At 43.4% G+C, this 15,983-nt stretch overlaps 1 protein-coding gene across 4 annotated transcripts in view; it reads right to left on the reverse strand.

Annotated features, from left to right (window-relative positions):
- The window catches only part of PTPRM (protein tyrosine phosphatase receptor type M), a 588,144-nt gene that overhangs the window by 50,796 nt on the left and 521,365 nt on the right, over window positions 1-15,983 (reverse strand). For all 4 annotated transcript variants that reach the window (XM_077778076.1, XM_077778074.1, XM_077778075.1 and 1 more), the window contains one exon: window positions 6,889-6,986. In XM_077778076.1, the coding sequence (XP_077634202.1) occupies window positions 6,889-6,986 (98 nt within the window). The remainder of the gene's footprint in view (window positions 1-6,888; window positions 6,987-15,983) is intronic.

The raw sequence follows: 15,983 nt of genomic DNA on the forward strand, positions 1-15,983 counted from the left end.
CACTTTATCACCTGTTATCAGAACTATTCAGAGCAACTCAATAATTCTCCTACATGACTATGAGACCTCATTTGGATTTTTAATAAACAGTCACATTCTAATGAGGTCTTCATAAAACTGACTAAATATGTTTAGAAATCATTAGCTTAAATTACCAGTGCGAAAATCTCCTTTGGGAGTCCCGCAGATTTGGTTACTAGACTTTTGGCAGATGGATTAGTACAACAGCACAACAGAGTTTCTGAATCTCCACACAAACGGTGTAAATGGGAATGCCTGGGAAACAGGCGACTGGATAAAAAGCTAAATGTCCCTCAGGTGGGTTCATTAAAGAGGGAAAACAATCACAACACATTCCAGAGCAATTTACATGCCAGGTGTGCAGCCGTCGGCAGGTGCCAGGCAAACTGACAAGGGTCCCTTCCCAGAACACATGGGCTGAAAGGGGATGCATGGTGGTGACAAGGAAGTCTTAGATAATGACAGGTCCTGGCAGATGTACCGGGGACCCCGCTGGAGGGAAGTGCAATGTCTGTGTCTTCTGCACCAGGTGCGGCGACAGGGAGGGCTTCCCAGCGGCTCCAGCACTGGCAATTACGGCCGCCTAATGCAGAGCGCTTCAGGGCAAAAATCAGGGGAAAGCGGGTTCCCAGCTCTGACTTAATGAATCAGCAGCAAGTCTGTGTAAACAAACAGGCATCCGTCTAGCTCGTGCCTAATTCATGAAGGACACACCATGTGCAGTAAACATGTTAAGTAGGTAATAGTGGCCCCTTAAAAACCATGTCATTTTGATTTCTTCGGTGGTTTGTTGTTGCTGTCTTTAGGCATGGAAAATGGGGAGGTAATCTCTAAACAAATGCGCAGGATTAACAACGGGAAGTGACTTGGAATAAGGGTAGTGCCTTTTCCCAGAGGGAATGTGACCTCTTGTCAAACCCTCCAAATCACGCCTGACATTTCAAGGACAGATGACATTAAATTCATTACTAATTGAAGACGGACTGATCCTTGGGGCCGATGGTAGGTAACGAGGTGAGGATTGTTTAGAGCTAACCACGGCCGCACAAACCTGGTAAGTATGTAGAAGGATTTTTTTTTTTAAATAAATTTACCAGACGTAAAATGATGGCGTTTCTTTGTGCCTGTGGGCTTCCATTTATGGGTAAACCTGAAACCCAGTCACTCTCTCCCCTTTAGCTGCATACTTAGAGCTGGAATTTCCATGGTTACTTGTCAGAAGGAATAGTTTCCATCAAGGAAACCAAAGTGACTGCCCTGAATGGGATGGGTCCAAGTGCCTGATGGAAGGAACAGACCACCACCTCATGGCTGTTATTTTTTATTTTTCCAAAGCCAAGTAACTCAAAATCAAAAGTAGCTCCCTGTCACATGGGCCACATACACCAGACAGTGGGCTTTAGTGTATGAGCTGGTTTTTTTTTTTTTTTTTTCCACTGTAGTAATTCCATAGCACGGTCTTCTTTTGACCTTTTAGCCAAAGAACTATGCTGTCCTCATCTTTCCTACAGTAAAAGGGTTAAAGCTTATGAAAACAGCTCACTTCTTCAGTCAGAGAGAGTAGCCTTGGGAATTTCAATTAAGCGAGAAAAGAACATGTATGCCTTTAGTTATTTATTTTCTTAAATCCAGTAGTACTTGTTATTTTAAAATCTATGACTTTTCAGAATAATTTACCTTGGGATTATTTTCAGTGGGCTCTGATGCAAATATGTAAAATCTGAGGTGCTGAATGACTTTCAAGGAGTATGGTCATGGGGAAAATAAGGCACTGTGACAGCCGTCTGCAGATCTCTCTCTCTCCTTATCAGGCACAGGCAGTCAGCAAATATTTGTGCAATGGAGGATTCTGAATCCAGCATACATTTCAGGGAAAGAAACCCAAGCACACGGAAACAGAAAATCTTTAGCTTAGCTATTTCACGTTAACCTAGCATAGGCTAATTGCTCTTTGGGCTGTGTTAGAAGAAACCTCCCTCATTCATTTCATTGGGCAGTTACGGAGTGTGAGATGGCAGAGACCAAAAATTCTGGTGGCGTTGAGCTTTTTTTTCCCAGTAGTTATTGCTGCTTTCACAGCAAAAGGATGGGAGAAAAAAGGTAAATATAGACATCACTGTAGATCTTAGGTTTGTTGGTGGAACGATAAGGGTGACACTAATATGTATATTCATGAAGTCCTTAGAATGGGGAGGGAACTTCTCTAACCACCTGGGATGTTGAAACTCACTTAATCTTTATAAGAACCCTAGGAAGCAGGTGTGTGATATCCCCACTGTCCGGGGGAAAGATGGGTGGCAGACACGTTGGGTGGCCCCTTCTAGGATAGGTACATGGGAAGCACCTGCCACCCAGCCTCTAAGCCAGCTCCCCTACTGTCTCCCAGCAGAGGCAACTGAAAGACCAATAAACAGTTTTTGGACTTTCAATACATAACCTACTGCTTTGTAAGTTTTTATACTTTACATGACGATCTCGGAGTATCTACCCATTGTCTTGTCACTTTATATCCTTTAGCATAGAGAAAGTTTTAAATGGTCAAATTTCCTCATTCTTTTTTTAACACGTTGGGCTTCTGGTATTGTTGAAGTATTCTTTTAAAAAAAGACTGTAAGTATTTTTCTTCGTATTTTCGTCTACAAGGTTTAAAGCTTAATTAAAAGCTATATTTTGGTCTTTATTTGGCATCCATTTTGGGGTGTTTTATGACTTTTTTTCTCTTTTGTCCACACAAAAAAATCCATTGACCCAACTCAATGGATTGAAAAGTTGGTGCTTTTGCCGCTATTTACATATTTTCCTACATATGACTACAGTCAACATCTGGGCTATTTTGCTCTGTTGGTTATTTCTCTGTTCCCAATCTGTGGTGCCTATAATTTTCTATTTTCCTACGTTGTTGTCTGGTTTTGATATCAAGGTTATACAAGTCTCTTAAAATAAGGTGGGGGAGCAGACTTACCTTTTCTCTTCCCTTCAAATATTTTTCAAAAGATTTGAGTTATCCACTCCTTGAATATTTAGCAGAACACAGATGTTAATACTTTTGGGACTGGTGCTTTTCCCTGGGTCAATTTTTAACCATCATTTACTTTTTAATTAATGTCTACTCAGAATTAAAAAAAATTTTTAATGTTCACTTATTTTTGAGAGATACAGAGAGACAGAGCATGCATGGGGGAGAGGCAGAGAGAGAGGGAGGCACAGAATCGTAAACAGGCTCTGAGCTGTCAGCTTAGAGCCCAATATGGGGCTCGAACTCACAAGCTGTGAGATCATGACCAAAGTTGGATGCTTAGCTGATTGAGCCACCCAGGTGCCCCATAATTTTTGTTTCTTTTTGAGTCAGTTTCGGAAACTCATATTTGTTGAGAATTACCTAACTTACCTAATTTTTCAAGTGTATTGTTTACTCATATTATCTATTATGATAAAAGAATCTTTATTCCAAATATTGAGAGTTTTGGCTTTCTTTTTTGTACTTCAGATTGCCAGAAGTTGGTTTATTTTATGAATCCTGTCTATTTTTATGAAGCAAAACCTTTTTGATTCTGTTGATTTTCCTGATTGTTTTTTTGCTTTGAATTTAATAATTTTCTGCTCTTCTATTATGATTTCCTTTTTTCTTTAGTTGTGCTCTGTTCTTCACATATCTTTTAGATTTAGATGCTTGGTCTCTCTTCTTTTTTAATGACATTTTAAAATGTACATACCCTCTTAGGTACCATTTTATCTGCTCCTACAAGTTTACTCTATGATGCCACGATTCATAGTTCTCAGTAAGTTCTGATTCCTATCAGAGCATTTTGCTTTGACCCATATGTTGGTGGAAGTGCTTTCTCATTTAGATTCTCAGTGAAGACTGACTTGCCTCTTACTTCCCTGTTCTGGTGCCCAGCTGGCTTCCCTCTTCTACCTCCCTCTGTGTCCTCCTCCACCGTCCCTTCTCTGAGTGCCTACTTTTTGTGGGCTTAGATGTCAGGTGGCAATCTCAAGTTCAAATTCTTTGTGCTGCACAGACCTAACACATTATCTCCTGTTCTTGGTGGGTGTAAAACCCAAGATCTGAGATCATGAAGACTGAGGACCCCACACTCCCTCCAAGACTGATGCACACCACCTGTGCAGCCTCCGAAGAATAGCAGCAGCGTCCACTCTCCATCTGGTCTCCAACCCTCACTCTTCTGGCTTCTAGTACTTTCCTTTCTTGAGAGCTAAGTAAAATATTTTTTAACATATATATTTACATTTACATATGATTTACATATAATACACAAACTTATTAAAATACGTATTTATATTTTATCTAGAATTTCTAGATGTTTGTAGGAGGAGGGTTTTCAGGTTACTTAGTTTGCTATTTTTGCTAGAATTGAAAGTAACTTCCACTTCTTAATGTCTCTCTTCTTGACTTGCACCTCCTGATACCTTCCAAAAATTCTTTTATTTGGGAAACAGCTTTACTGAAGTATAACTGATATACGATTACAATATGTAATTTTTCTTTTTTAAAAATAAGCTTTATTTTTAAAAATTTATTCATTTTTTAGAGAGAGAGTATGAGCAAGGAAGAGGGTGGGGGGGGAAGAGAGAGAGAGAGAGAGAGAGAGAGAGAGAGAGAGAGAGAATCTCAAGCAGGCTCCACACTAAGTGTGGGGACTGAGGCTGTGGGGCTGGATCCCATGACCCAGGGATCATGACCTCAGCTTGATCATGAAATCAAGAGTGGAATGGTCAACGTACTGAGCCACCCAGGTGCCCCCAATATACAATGTTTCATGTGCACAGCCTGATGAGTTTCTTTTTTTTTTAATGCATCCACCTGTTAGCATCACTATAGATAATAGATATATCCAAGATATAGACATATCCAATGCCTCCCCAAGTTTCCTGTGTTCTTTTTTGTTGTTTGTTTTTGTTGTTAGAACAATTAACGTGAGCTCTACCGTCTGAACAAATTAAGTGCACAAACCTGTACTGTTCACTGTATGAGCACTACTTTGCAGAGCAGATCTCTAGAATGTACTCATCTAGTGTAACCAAAACTGCATACCCAATGAACATCAACTCCCCATTTTTCCCCTCCTCCCAGCCCTTGGCAACCACTCTGGTATTTCTCTGCTTCTATTAAGTTGACTATTTTGGATGACTCATATGAGTCGAATCCTGTATTCTGTTGACTGGCTTATTTCACTTCGTGTGACGTCTTCCAGGTTCATCCATGTTGTTGCAAATGGCAGCATTTCCTTCTTTTTTAAGGCTGACCAAGAATCTTTGGAAACAACCCCTTTATGGTTTCTACCCCAATATTTCATTTCTAGGCTGATCTCCAGGCTACCTTGGCTGCTGAGGGTCAATCTCACAATGTCAACCTTTTCTAAGAAGTAATGGGGTGGGGGCACCTGGGTGGCTCAGTGGATTAAGCGTCTGACTCTTACCTTGGGTTGTGATTCCAGGGCCATGGGAACGAGCCCTGTGTCAGGTTCTGTGCTGGATGTGTGCAGCCTGCTTGGAATTCTCTCTCTCCTTCTCTTTCTGCACCCCTCCCTCCCTCAAAATAAATTTGCAGGGGTAAATGCACCACGATGTTTATAGCAGCACTAGCAACAATAGCCTAGTTACGGAGAGAGCTTAAATGCCCAGCCACAGGTGAATGGATTCAGAAGATGCTTACACATACAATGGAATACTACTCAGGGATCAAAAAGAATGAAACCCTGCCATTTCCAACAATGTGGATGTAACTAGAGGGTATGACGCTAAGGAAAATAAGTCAGTCAGAGAAAAACTAATATAACATGATTTCACTCATGTGGAATTTGAGAAACACAACATGAACACAGGGTAAGGGAAGGAAAATTAAGATAAGAAGAGAGAGGGTGGCAAACCATGAGACACTCTTGAGTCCTGAGAACAAACTGAGGGTTGCTGGAGGGGAGATGGATGGGGGATGGGCTAAGTGGGTGAGGGGCATTAAGGAGGGCACTTGTTGGGATGAGCATTGGGTGTTATATGTAAGTGAGGAATCACTGGATTCTGCTGAAACCTACACTACACTGTATGTTAACTAACTTGAATTTGAATAAATTAAAAAAAAAAACTAGTAAGTTACACCAACTTACTTCACAAGGTTAAAGTGACAATTAATGACACACGCAAATCAAAGTACATAATAAATTATAAAGTTTTACTTAAAAAAAAAGTAACGGATTCTTGAGTTGAGCAGAGCCAGCACCTTACTGTAAAACAAAGCAACTGCACCCTGCGTATTACTCAGTTCTATATTTCACTTTGGAAATAATTCTGTGGCATACCACCACTGAGGTTATAACTTCTTAAGTATTTCCGGGTTTAATAAAAACAGCTCTCATTACCAGTTCCTATAGATAAAGTAATAAAAGACTTCGGGGGAGGGGAGGAGGAAGATGATCTCTATTTCACAGGTTAAGAAACAGAGGAGCAGGAAAGTAAAATCTAAGCAAGAGGAGATGTTGGAATGCCAAGTTCAGGATTGCATCCGGTGGCATTCTCTGTTTTTACAGTCAATTTTCCCAAGTTCGGGAATGCCGTCGTGTCTAATGCAGCACCCATTGTGTTTTGACACCCAACAACAAGTGTTCGTGCTTAGAGGTGTTTTTGTGTGCTCAATATAGCCAGATAACAACTGCTTTTAAATCTGGAGAGCTCTGCCTGTCTGTTGCTATCGCAACAAATGAAAGCAATTCAGTCTATGTTTACCGATAATTTACAAGCAAGTGCAGCAAGTGATAGGAGGAGGCGTCCTAGTTAACGTTTGCTGGAGTACACGCCCATTCGTGCCTGACTGAGCAAGGAACTTGTGGCCGTGGAGGCGGATTGCCGACTCACCCGTCCCACTTCCACGAGGTTGGTCACCATTATGATGCTCGCGGTGTTCTCGTGCCACACCATCCGCCAGAAGTCATAGATGGTCTCCTGCATTGGTCCTGCAGCAAAACACAACACAGACTCTTGTTTTTTCTTTGTGAGTCGGCAAGTGGAAAATTTCGGGGGCTTGTAAATAAACCTAACACTCGCACGTGGTCCCCTCGCTCTTATCGATGGACTGAGCTCTCCTTTCTCGTACTGATGCTAGGTCTGATGGGTGCTCCTTCTAAACCAGCACCCAGAGAGATACTGAAGTTTTCATTCATGGTTGTATCTTACCATGTCATCCAACAGGTCTACACTGGAGCTCTTCTTACCCCTCTTAAATGACTGCTGCGAATGAAAGTTATTTCTCCATCATTTAGCTATTTATCTCTGTAATACTCAAGAGTGAAATTTTAAAAAATGGATCACATCATTCTTCCTGCTAACAACTGGCAGATATCCCAGCAAAATGGTATACAGAATGAAATGAGCCTCTATAGGAAAAATGCCCTTTTCTTGTTTCCAATATTTTTCTTATTCTGTGCTATCTGTCAAATTCTTTTTTTTTCTTTTCACCTGACTTCCAAAAGTGAGAGGGAAATTAGACTTTTAAGCAGTTGTATTTCCTGTCACTGAACAGGATCAGAGTCTCCTTGCTCAGCTCCAGGGATCTGAGGATTCCAAAGCTCTTTCTTACGGACTGGGGGAGAAAAGGGGGAGGCAGGCATTACAAAATGCCAGTTCTGTACTAGCAGGTACAGGAAGTTGAATATAACATTTTTTCGACTCCAGATTTGTAAAAACCCTAATCTCTATTTGATGCTCATGCAGATTTGAGGGTGTAAGCGTAACAGTACAAACCTTTAAGGAACAAGCAGAAATGCAAGGAAACAAGAGGAATACAACCTCAAAGGCACAAGAGTCACATGATACGTGTGGAATCATACAAATGTCCGGGCACATGCTGGGACCAGGACCCAGTTGTACCATAGGATCTTGACAATGCAGATTTCTGGCTGTGGAGCTCAAATATTTGAATTTGAGATTTGCCTCTACCTTTTAACTGGCTGTGTGATTTTGGACAAGTGAGCCACTGTGAGCTTCTGTGTTTTCATCTTTATCTACATACTGATTTCAATAACACATCTCAGGGTTATGTTGAGGATTCATGGAGTTAATGCACACTCAGGCATTTTATAAATAGCAAAACATGAAAACAAAGACAAGGTCTGTTCAAAGATATTTATAAGTGGTCCTTCCTTGGCTAAAGCTTGGACACTGAGTGATGGTGGCACACCCGGGGGACCCCTTGAGTCGCCTCCCATTCGTCTTGAACAATTATCAGCTGGTTCTCATGTAATTTTTCATCTCCCGTGTCACCATCAAAACCTCCTTGCTTTCTGTCTACAACACAAGCTTCTGTCATTCCTCCTCGCTGCTCTGACCTCACGCTCACCCTTCCCGTGGAAACGGACTCTACCTCCTGATGTCTCTGGGTCTTGTCCCTTTATAGGTCCAGGCCCGCCACCTCTCAGGAAGCTGCACCTGCCATTCCAGCCCATGTCCCTTGGCATACACATGACATTCTCCTGATGCACGTGCTGAGGATTTCAATGACTTCAAAAAAGGTTACAGAGGGGACAAGTCAACACTGGATCCTATCCATCACTACGTTTGTAGCCTGTGGAAAGGAACAATCGTTGTGTCCTGAACAGCTCGTCACTTACTCACAAGACAAAAAATACCCTGAGTTTATCTCTGTGTAAACACACAGTCTTCCCACCATGACCCCCCTCACCCCCCAAACAAGAGGTGGCCCAACACTTTCTGCTTCCTTCACTGGATACTCGGGCCTGTGCCACCTACTCCTTAAGTTGCAGAAATAGTTCTGATGACCATGGCTGTAGTCAATGAATCAGATATTCCATCGTGGGGGAGNAGAAAAAAAGCCACCTCTCCCTTTCGTGCCCAACAGGAGTCACCCCAGAGATATTCCAGGCTGTGGGCGAGTTCCCAAGTGCAGCTCACTTCCCCTTTCTGAGCTTTAGAGTCCCTTGTGATTATTTATTTTAAGTTCCCCCCGGAGGGAAACATGACTGTTGTGGTTTTACTACCATTTCTTTAGTGCCTTATGGAACACCTGGGACATAGCAGGAGCTCAGTGAATAAATGAATCAATGAGTAAGTCTACATGCATATGTAGACGCTGTATTATTTATTATTAAACATACTAAAATATATCTAAGTATTAAATAATATTAATATATCCTATTTACATGATTTCCTTCCTCGACTTATATTTTGGAGACTATCTATAGAAGCTGGAAAAGAACACTGGCTTTGCTCCTTTCCAGTTCGTTGAAAGGGGGCATCTTTTGCAAGGGTTTCTTTGGAATAAGAGCAGTGATCAGGCCAGCCTCTGAGTGCTGTTACCGAACTACTCTCCCAACCACTAAGCGAGTCACTCCTCTGCTTCCCAGACTCAAGGCTTTGCCTTTCAGCTTAACTCAGTCCATTTCCCTAGGTAACCGGAGTGTCGTCCTGGCCTCCAGTAACTGTTCCCTCCCGAGGGCAGTGGTTCTCAACTCTAGCTGCATGTTATGATTATTGTGCAGCTTTTTAAAAATCCTGAGATCCAAGGCGCCTGGGTGGCTCATTCAGTTGGGCGTCTGACTCCTGGTATCAGCTCAGGTCATGATCTCATGGTTTGTGAGTTTGAGCCCCATATTCCCTCTGCACTGACAGCAAGGAGGCTGCTTGGGATTCTCTCTCTCTCTCTCTCTCTGCCCCTCCCCTGTGCTCTCTCTCCCTCTCTCAAAATAAAAAAACTTAAAAAAAAAAAAAAGTTTAAAAATTCTGAGATCTGGGGCACCCAGGTGGCTCAGTCGGTTAAGCGCCTGACTTTGACTCAGGTCATGATTTCACGGTTCGTGGGTTCAAGCCCCATGTTGGGCTCCGTGCTGACAGCTCAGAGCCTGGAGCCTGCTTTGGATTCTGTGTCTCCCTCTCTTTCTGTTCCTCCCCCCTCTCACTCTGTCTCTCTCTCAAAACTAAACATTAAACAGATATTAAAAAAAACCCTGAGATCCTAACCCAAAAGACTGATTTAATTGGCCTGGGGTGAGGTTAGGTCGGGGTGTATTTTCAGATCTCTCCGGGTAGAGAACCACAGGTCCGCAGCACCAGGAGCCTTTGGCGCTTCCTCCCGACCTATCAGGTGGTCTCATATGGCGGTGTGACCGCAGAACACCAAAGATTTGTTTTGAATCTACTAATTAACCTAACTATGTATACCAGCAATTTGAATCAAGGAAATCCATCTCTCTCTGATTTAGAAGGAACTTCACTCATAAAATGTCTTCTAGGAACTGTGGCTGTAGCATCTCACCAAGGGACTGAGAGGCTATTAGGGTTATAGGTTTTTAAAAATTTTTTAATGTTTATTTTTGAGAGAGAGAGAGAGAGAGGCAGAGTGCAAGCAGGGGAGGGGCAGAGAAAGAGGGAGACACAGAATTTGAAGCAGGCTCCAGGCTCTGAGCTGTCAGCAAAGAGCCAGACCCAGGGCTCAAACTCATGAACCGTGAGGTCACGACCTGAGCCAAAGTCAGATGCTTAACCAACTGAGCCACCCAGGCGCCCCAGGTGATAGGGTTTTTTAATGTTTACATAACTATATATGGGTTATTTTTAAAATAAAGGGCATTTGTAAGCATTAGTGGCTCAGTTGGGTGATTATATAAGTGGCAGTCTTGATTTTCTTAACTGCTGACTTAAAAAAAAAAGATTGGGATAGACTAAAAAAACAATTAGGATAGAAAAATCAGACTAAAAAAAAGACTGGGATAGAAAAACGAAATAGGTGATGTTCTTTTCAATGCTAAATTTAGAACAGATATCCAGAGGAACTATAACCGTTTGGGCTGATATCTGAGAATGAATTTGAACACAAAAATTATTCTAAGTTTATTCCAGAAAGAAAAAAACGTGCAAGGAGAGGGTCCCCATCGCCCCTGTGCAGTTTTGCCTTGGTTGCTTTGTCTCTTCTCCGAGCCTTCACCTGTGTGCTACTGCGCTGGCGATATTTGAGAGCAGCCCCTTTCTGACACACCATGTGACTGTCTCCCTGATCAGGTGACCTTCGCGGTTCACCAATAAAACTGTCCGGGGGTGGGCACTGGAGATTTTGGTCTTCACGACTAATGATTCAAGATATTTTCACGAAGGGTCATTCAAATCTTATTTTGTGTTTTCATTCTTTTTTGGAGGAGGGAATAAAGGAAGAAGGAAGGCACCCAAATTTAAGGTTTTTTAATGCAAAATCGATCAATCCTGTTTTTCTTTTTGAAAGTATTCCAATTATTCTGAATAATAGATTTCAAATTATTTCCTGAGACACGAATAAATTATGACTCAGAGATACATGTCTTCTAACCAAAATCAAAAAGCATGCCAGAGGCCAGCACAGGACATGCTCTACTGATTCCAAGATTCGCTCCCGTTGATTTTGGTAGCTCCTGGTGGGGTCTGAGCGACCCTGGCCACCATGAGCCTCCAGACTCATGCCAGGGACACAAGGCGCTTATCCCTGTCACCTGTGCCCTGGAAGTGCTGAGGTTTAGCGGGGACACCAGGGGAGAGTCAGTATTCTTCGCCTCTGATGTCTGTCTCCCAAAAGGTGGGGTGGTAAATGCCCTTACCACGAGGACAGGAATAGAGAGTCACTGGGGAGTGCTTCCAGGATGGACAAACAACTAAACTCCCAAGACCAGGGATCTACAACGGTGGGCGCTGGACTCAGGAAAACCTCCCTCGCTCCAGGGACAAACGGTCGTGGCCGACACCCCCAGTACCTGATTTCTGCAGTTTGTGGCTGGGTGGGAGCCTCCGAGACTGCCGTGGCGGTGCCTTTACAGATGTTTGCACAACAGGCAAGAAAGTTCTGCCCAGCGGGTGTCCCCCTCCATGGGATGCAAGCATTTGAAAGGCAAGGTCTCAAAATTTCAATAATATCAGGCCAATAATACATTCTGTTTCCCTCACAATAGTGGGCTCACACGGACCTCTGCTGGGAAGAAAATGTGTGCAGGGGCGAGTCCCACCACCACCAAGCCCGGAAGGAGAAACAACAAAAAGGCCAGGAAGGACTAGAGCACACACAAAAAAAAAAGAAAAGCAATGACAGGAATAAAGGAAAGACATTCAAGGATGGGCTGTATTGAGTAAGATGAGTTCTCTAGTTCATGGAAAGTGAGAGATGTTAAAAAAATCATAATTTCAAGTCTTGAGAGAAGACTTGTATCCCTTTTTTTTTCACATTCTAATTTCTATACGGTGTGTTTTGTGTGTTAACCAGAGCTTCCAAGAAGTCAAGGTCCTTAAGCTCACAGCAGCATGTTGGAGTTTTTTTGAAGGGAAGGAAGATAGTCCAAATTCAAATTGTCATCCCATAATAAACAGAATAATAACCTAACTCTTTTTGGGCACTTGCTGTTTCCCAGGTCCCGTCTGACGTAGTTTACGTGTAGTAACTCATTAAATTAAGAAGACTGCGCTTCTCTGTAACAGGTGCAATTGTTCTCCCACATTTTACTGGAAGGAGAGGAGGCCCCGGGGAAATCAGGCAGGTTTTCCGAGGGCACGTGGCTGGTGGGGTGCAGACCTGACGTGTGAGGTTTCATGCCACTGTGGGATGCTGCCTCCATGGCAATGTCAAAAGCAACTCAAAAGGGTTATAACTGATAGGGGTGTGCATGCAGTCGTCATGATCCCAGCAGGGAGACAGCAGAAGAAAACCCATGTTGACCACCTGAAAATACCTCTTCAAACATGTATATGCATATACATATATATATATGTATATTGTATACATACATATATATGCGTATATGTATACATACACACACATATATTTTCTAATCAGGGTGATTCTTGCCTTTAAGCCTCCCATGGGTCCCCCTGCCACAGAATCAAATCCAACTTCCTGAGTATGGCCAGCCACAGTCCCCTTCCTCAGCACCCCTACTTCTCCTATGTCCTGAGCTGCTGCCACTCAGTTCATTTCCAGAGCAGAAGCCCTCCTCCGATTGCTAACCTCCTCCACCTCCGCAGATTTAATTCAAGCCCGCAAGTCCCACTGTCTCAGCTTGGCACTGAAGGTTACGTCATCAGGCAAGTGTCCCAAGACCCGAACCATGGCTCCCTGTTTCTTCAAACATGTACAGTCAGTTGTGATGCCAGTCTGTTTTTAATATAGGTCTTCCTTGGTGGTCTGTGAATGTGGACCTGCTCATTCGGGTCACGGTTTCTCTGTGCCCAATGGTCTCATACCTAGCTTGCTTCCCTCATTCACACCCCCTTGCTGGCCCCTGGTGGGCATATGAGTGTGCATCCTGTATGTGTAGGTGGGCACCCAGCCTGCTCTGGGCCAGGCACTCTTCGAGGTGTAGAAGGGGTACCAACGAGAGTTATAGAAATATAGCCCCTACTTTCAAGAAGCTCGTAGTTGTAGAAGGTGGAGATAAGTCAAGAACATATTACACTCCCATTTAAAGGAAAGTGAAGTAAGAGTTCTAAGATACTTGCATCTCAAACTGAGCTATGCGCACTTCTGGAGGCACATGGGGATTTTCCATGGGGCACATGATTAGTTTTAAAAGGATTCATTCCTAGATACTTAAGTCTATATGGACGCCACTAAAACTGACCTCCCTGAGAAGGAGCCCCCACGCACAAGTGGGCTTTCTTGCACTTGACAAAACTCTCACTCATCTCAAAGACTACCGTGCGGGCACTGCTCAGCTCTGAAACAAAGCAACTGACTGAAATACTGACTCTGAAAACTCACAGGGTTTCTTGCCTTCTTTGTTTGAAACATATTTATTACGGGTAAAACTTGATGTTAGAAATGGGGTACTTTTTTTAAATAAAGAGAAAATTTTATTTGTTAAACAATACCATTAAACCTGTATTTGATCATATTAGAAACTGGGGCAGGGCGCCCAGGTGGCTCAGTCAGTTGAAGCGTCTGACTTCAAATCAGGTCATGATCTCATGGTTCATGAGTTCAAGCCCTGCACTGGACTCCCTGCTGACAGCTCAGAGCCTGGAGCCTGCTTCAGATTCTGTGTCTCCTTCTCTCTCTGCCCTTCCCTCCCTCAAAAATAAATAAGCATGAAAAAAAAAGAAACTGGAATAATTTGGTTCATGTTGGGGTGCTCTGAATTCAGAACACTTGAAAGCAGTAGAGGCTGGTAATGCTTATTCTTTTAAATGGAGGTGGAATGTTTGGCTTGACTGTCATATTTGTCTGGATGAAACCTGGTTGGAGGTTTCATGTGTTTTCTTTCAGGTTAGATATGTTTCCACCTATAAAGTAGTTAAAAATATTTATCACATATCATAAAATATTATTTTAATTACATCAATCCTTGTTTCGTCTTAGAAAATATTTAATGTTGTCTATCTCCTTTTAACAAATAGGCCCAGTCGGTTGGAAAGCTGAGTCCAGCTACCAAAAGGTCAAGTCCAGGGAAAGCCGCTCAGCTCTCCTGCAGCATGCAGACAGATGTGTGTCCACTTTGGAGGGACCTATTTTATTTATTGAACAAAAGCCCTCAAGAAACAGGAATATGTTGAATAGGAACAGCAAACAAAGAGTAAATAAAGAGATCATGCATTGATTAATGAGAAAGGCAAATTTTAAATATCTTAGTCTAGATGTATCAAAAAATGTTGAACTATTCCAAGGATGGCTCCCTGCACATGTAGGTGGCTGGCACAGACCAGCAGTGGGAATGTCCAGGCTGCGTGGAAATGTCTGGAAGCTTAAAGACAGTGGTAGTATGGCGCCAGGTGGTGATTCCATTTGAGCGGCACACGGAGTATGGGGTTAGGGAGGTCAGAACAGTGGTGGGCAGGGTGACTGGCCTCCAGATGGCCTCACACAGCTGGCACAGTCCACGTTACCTAGTGCAGAGACGGGGATCACCTCTCAATCAAACTGAGGAGACAGGCTGCTGTTGGAGGGCAGTTTTGGACGACACTGAGCAGGATTCTCGCTGTCCCTAGTGCAAAGGAGCTGAGGGCTGTGAGCTGGAAAGTTAAGGGGACTTGGGAAGCGGGATGACAAAGATGGTGAACAACTGAATGAGGCACAGTGATAAGCCCCTCTGACTAGGTGGGCTTTATGCGTACTGTCTCGTTTACTCACCTCTGCAACTCTGTACATTTCCATCCAAAGATGAGAACCAGGTATAGGAGGAAAGTACATTTTTAAACAAATTTTTTGAGAGAGAGACAGAGACAAAGCATGAGTGGGGGGGGGGGGNAGAGAGGGAGACATAGAATCCGAAGCAGGCTCCAGGCTCTGAGCTGTCAGCACTGAACCCGAAGCGGGGCTAGAAATCACACACAGCGAGATCATGACATGGAGCCAAAGTCAGACACTTAACCTACTGAGCCATCCAGGCACCCTAAGAATAAGTGCCTTTGAAGCTGGGATTGCAACCCAGGTCAATATAGTTATACTTCAAAAAAAATGTTTTGAGAGAGAGAGAGAGAGAGAGAAAGAGAGAGGGCGTGAGTGGGGGAGGGACAAAGAGAGAGAGGGAGAGAGAGAACCCTAAGCACATTCTGTCAGTACAGAGCCCAATGTGAGGCTCCATCCCATGAACTGTGAGATCATGACCTGAGCTAAAATGAGGAACTGGATACTTAACTGATTGAGCCACCAGGCACCCTGCACTTTTAAAATTTCAGAATGACCTCAATAGACTGGGGTGGAAGGCTTGTTTGTAAAACATCAGTTCTCCAACTACGTGACATGGCAGACCTGGGTGTGGGAGGGGGGGCTGTGTCTGGTGTGGGGTACACACCAAATGGTGGAAGTATGGAGGGAGGGGGCAGGGATCCTAAGGGCATAGCAGCTGCAGAGCACCTAGGAGCCCTTGCTTTGGGCGCTGGCCTGGCTTGGGCCTGGTCAAGTCCTTCAGCATCAAGTTCATTCCATTAGGACTGACAGCCACTGAGGGCGGAATACGAATGTGGAAAAAGACGAGCCTAGGATTTATGCA

This window comes from Crocuta crocuta, unplaced genomic scaffold, assembly GCF_008692635.1.
Source record: "Crocuta crocuta isolate KB4526 unplaced genomic scaffold, BGI_CrCroc_1.0 scaffold26, whole genome shotgun sequence".
In the NCBI taxonomy this organism is placed as follows: domain Eukaryota; kingdom Metazoa; phylum Chordata; class Mammalia; order Carnivora; family Hyaenidae; genus Crocuta; species Crocuta crocuta.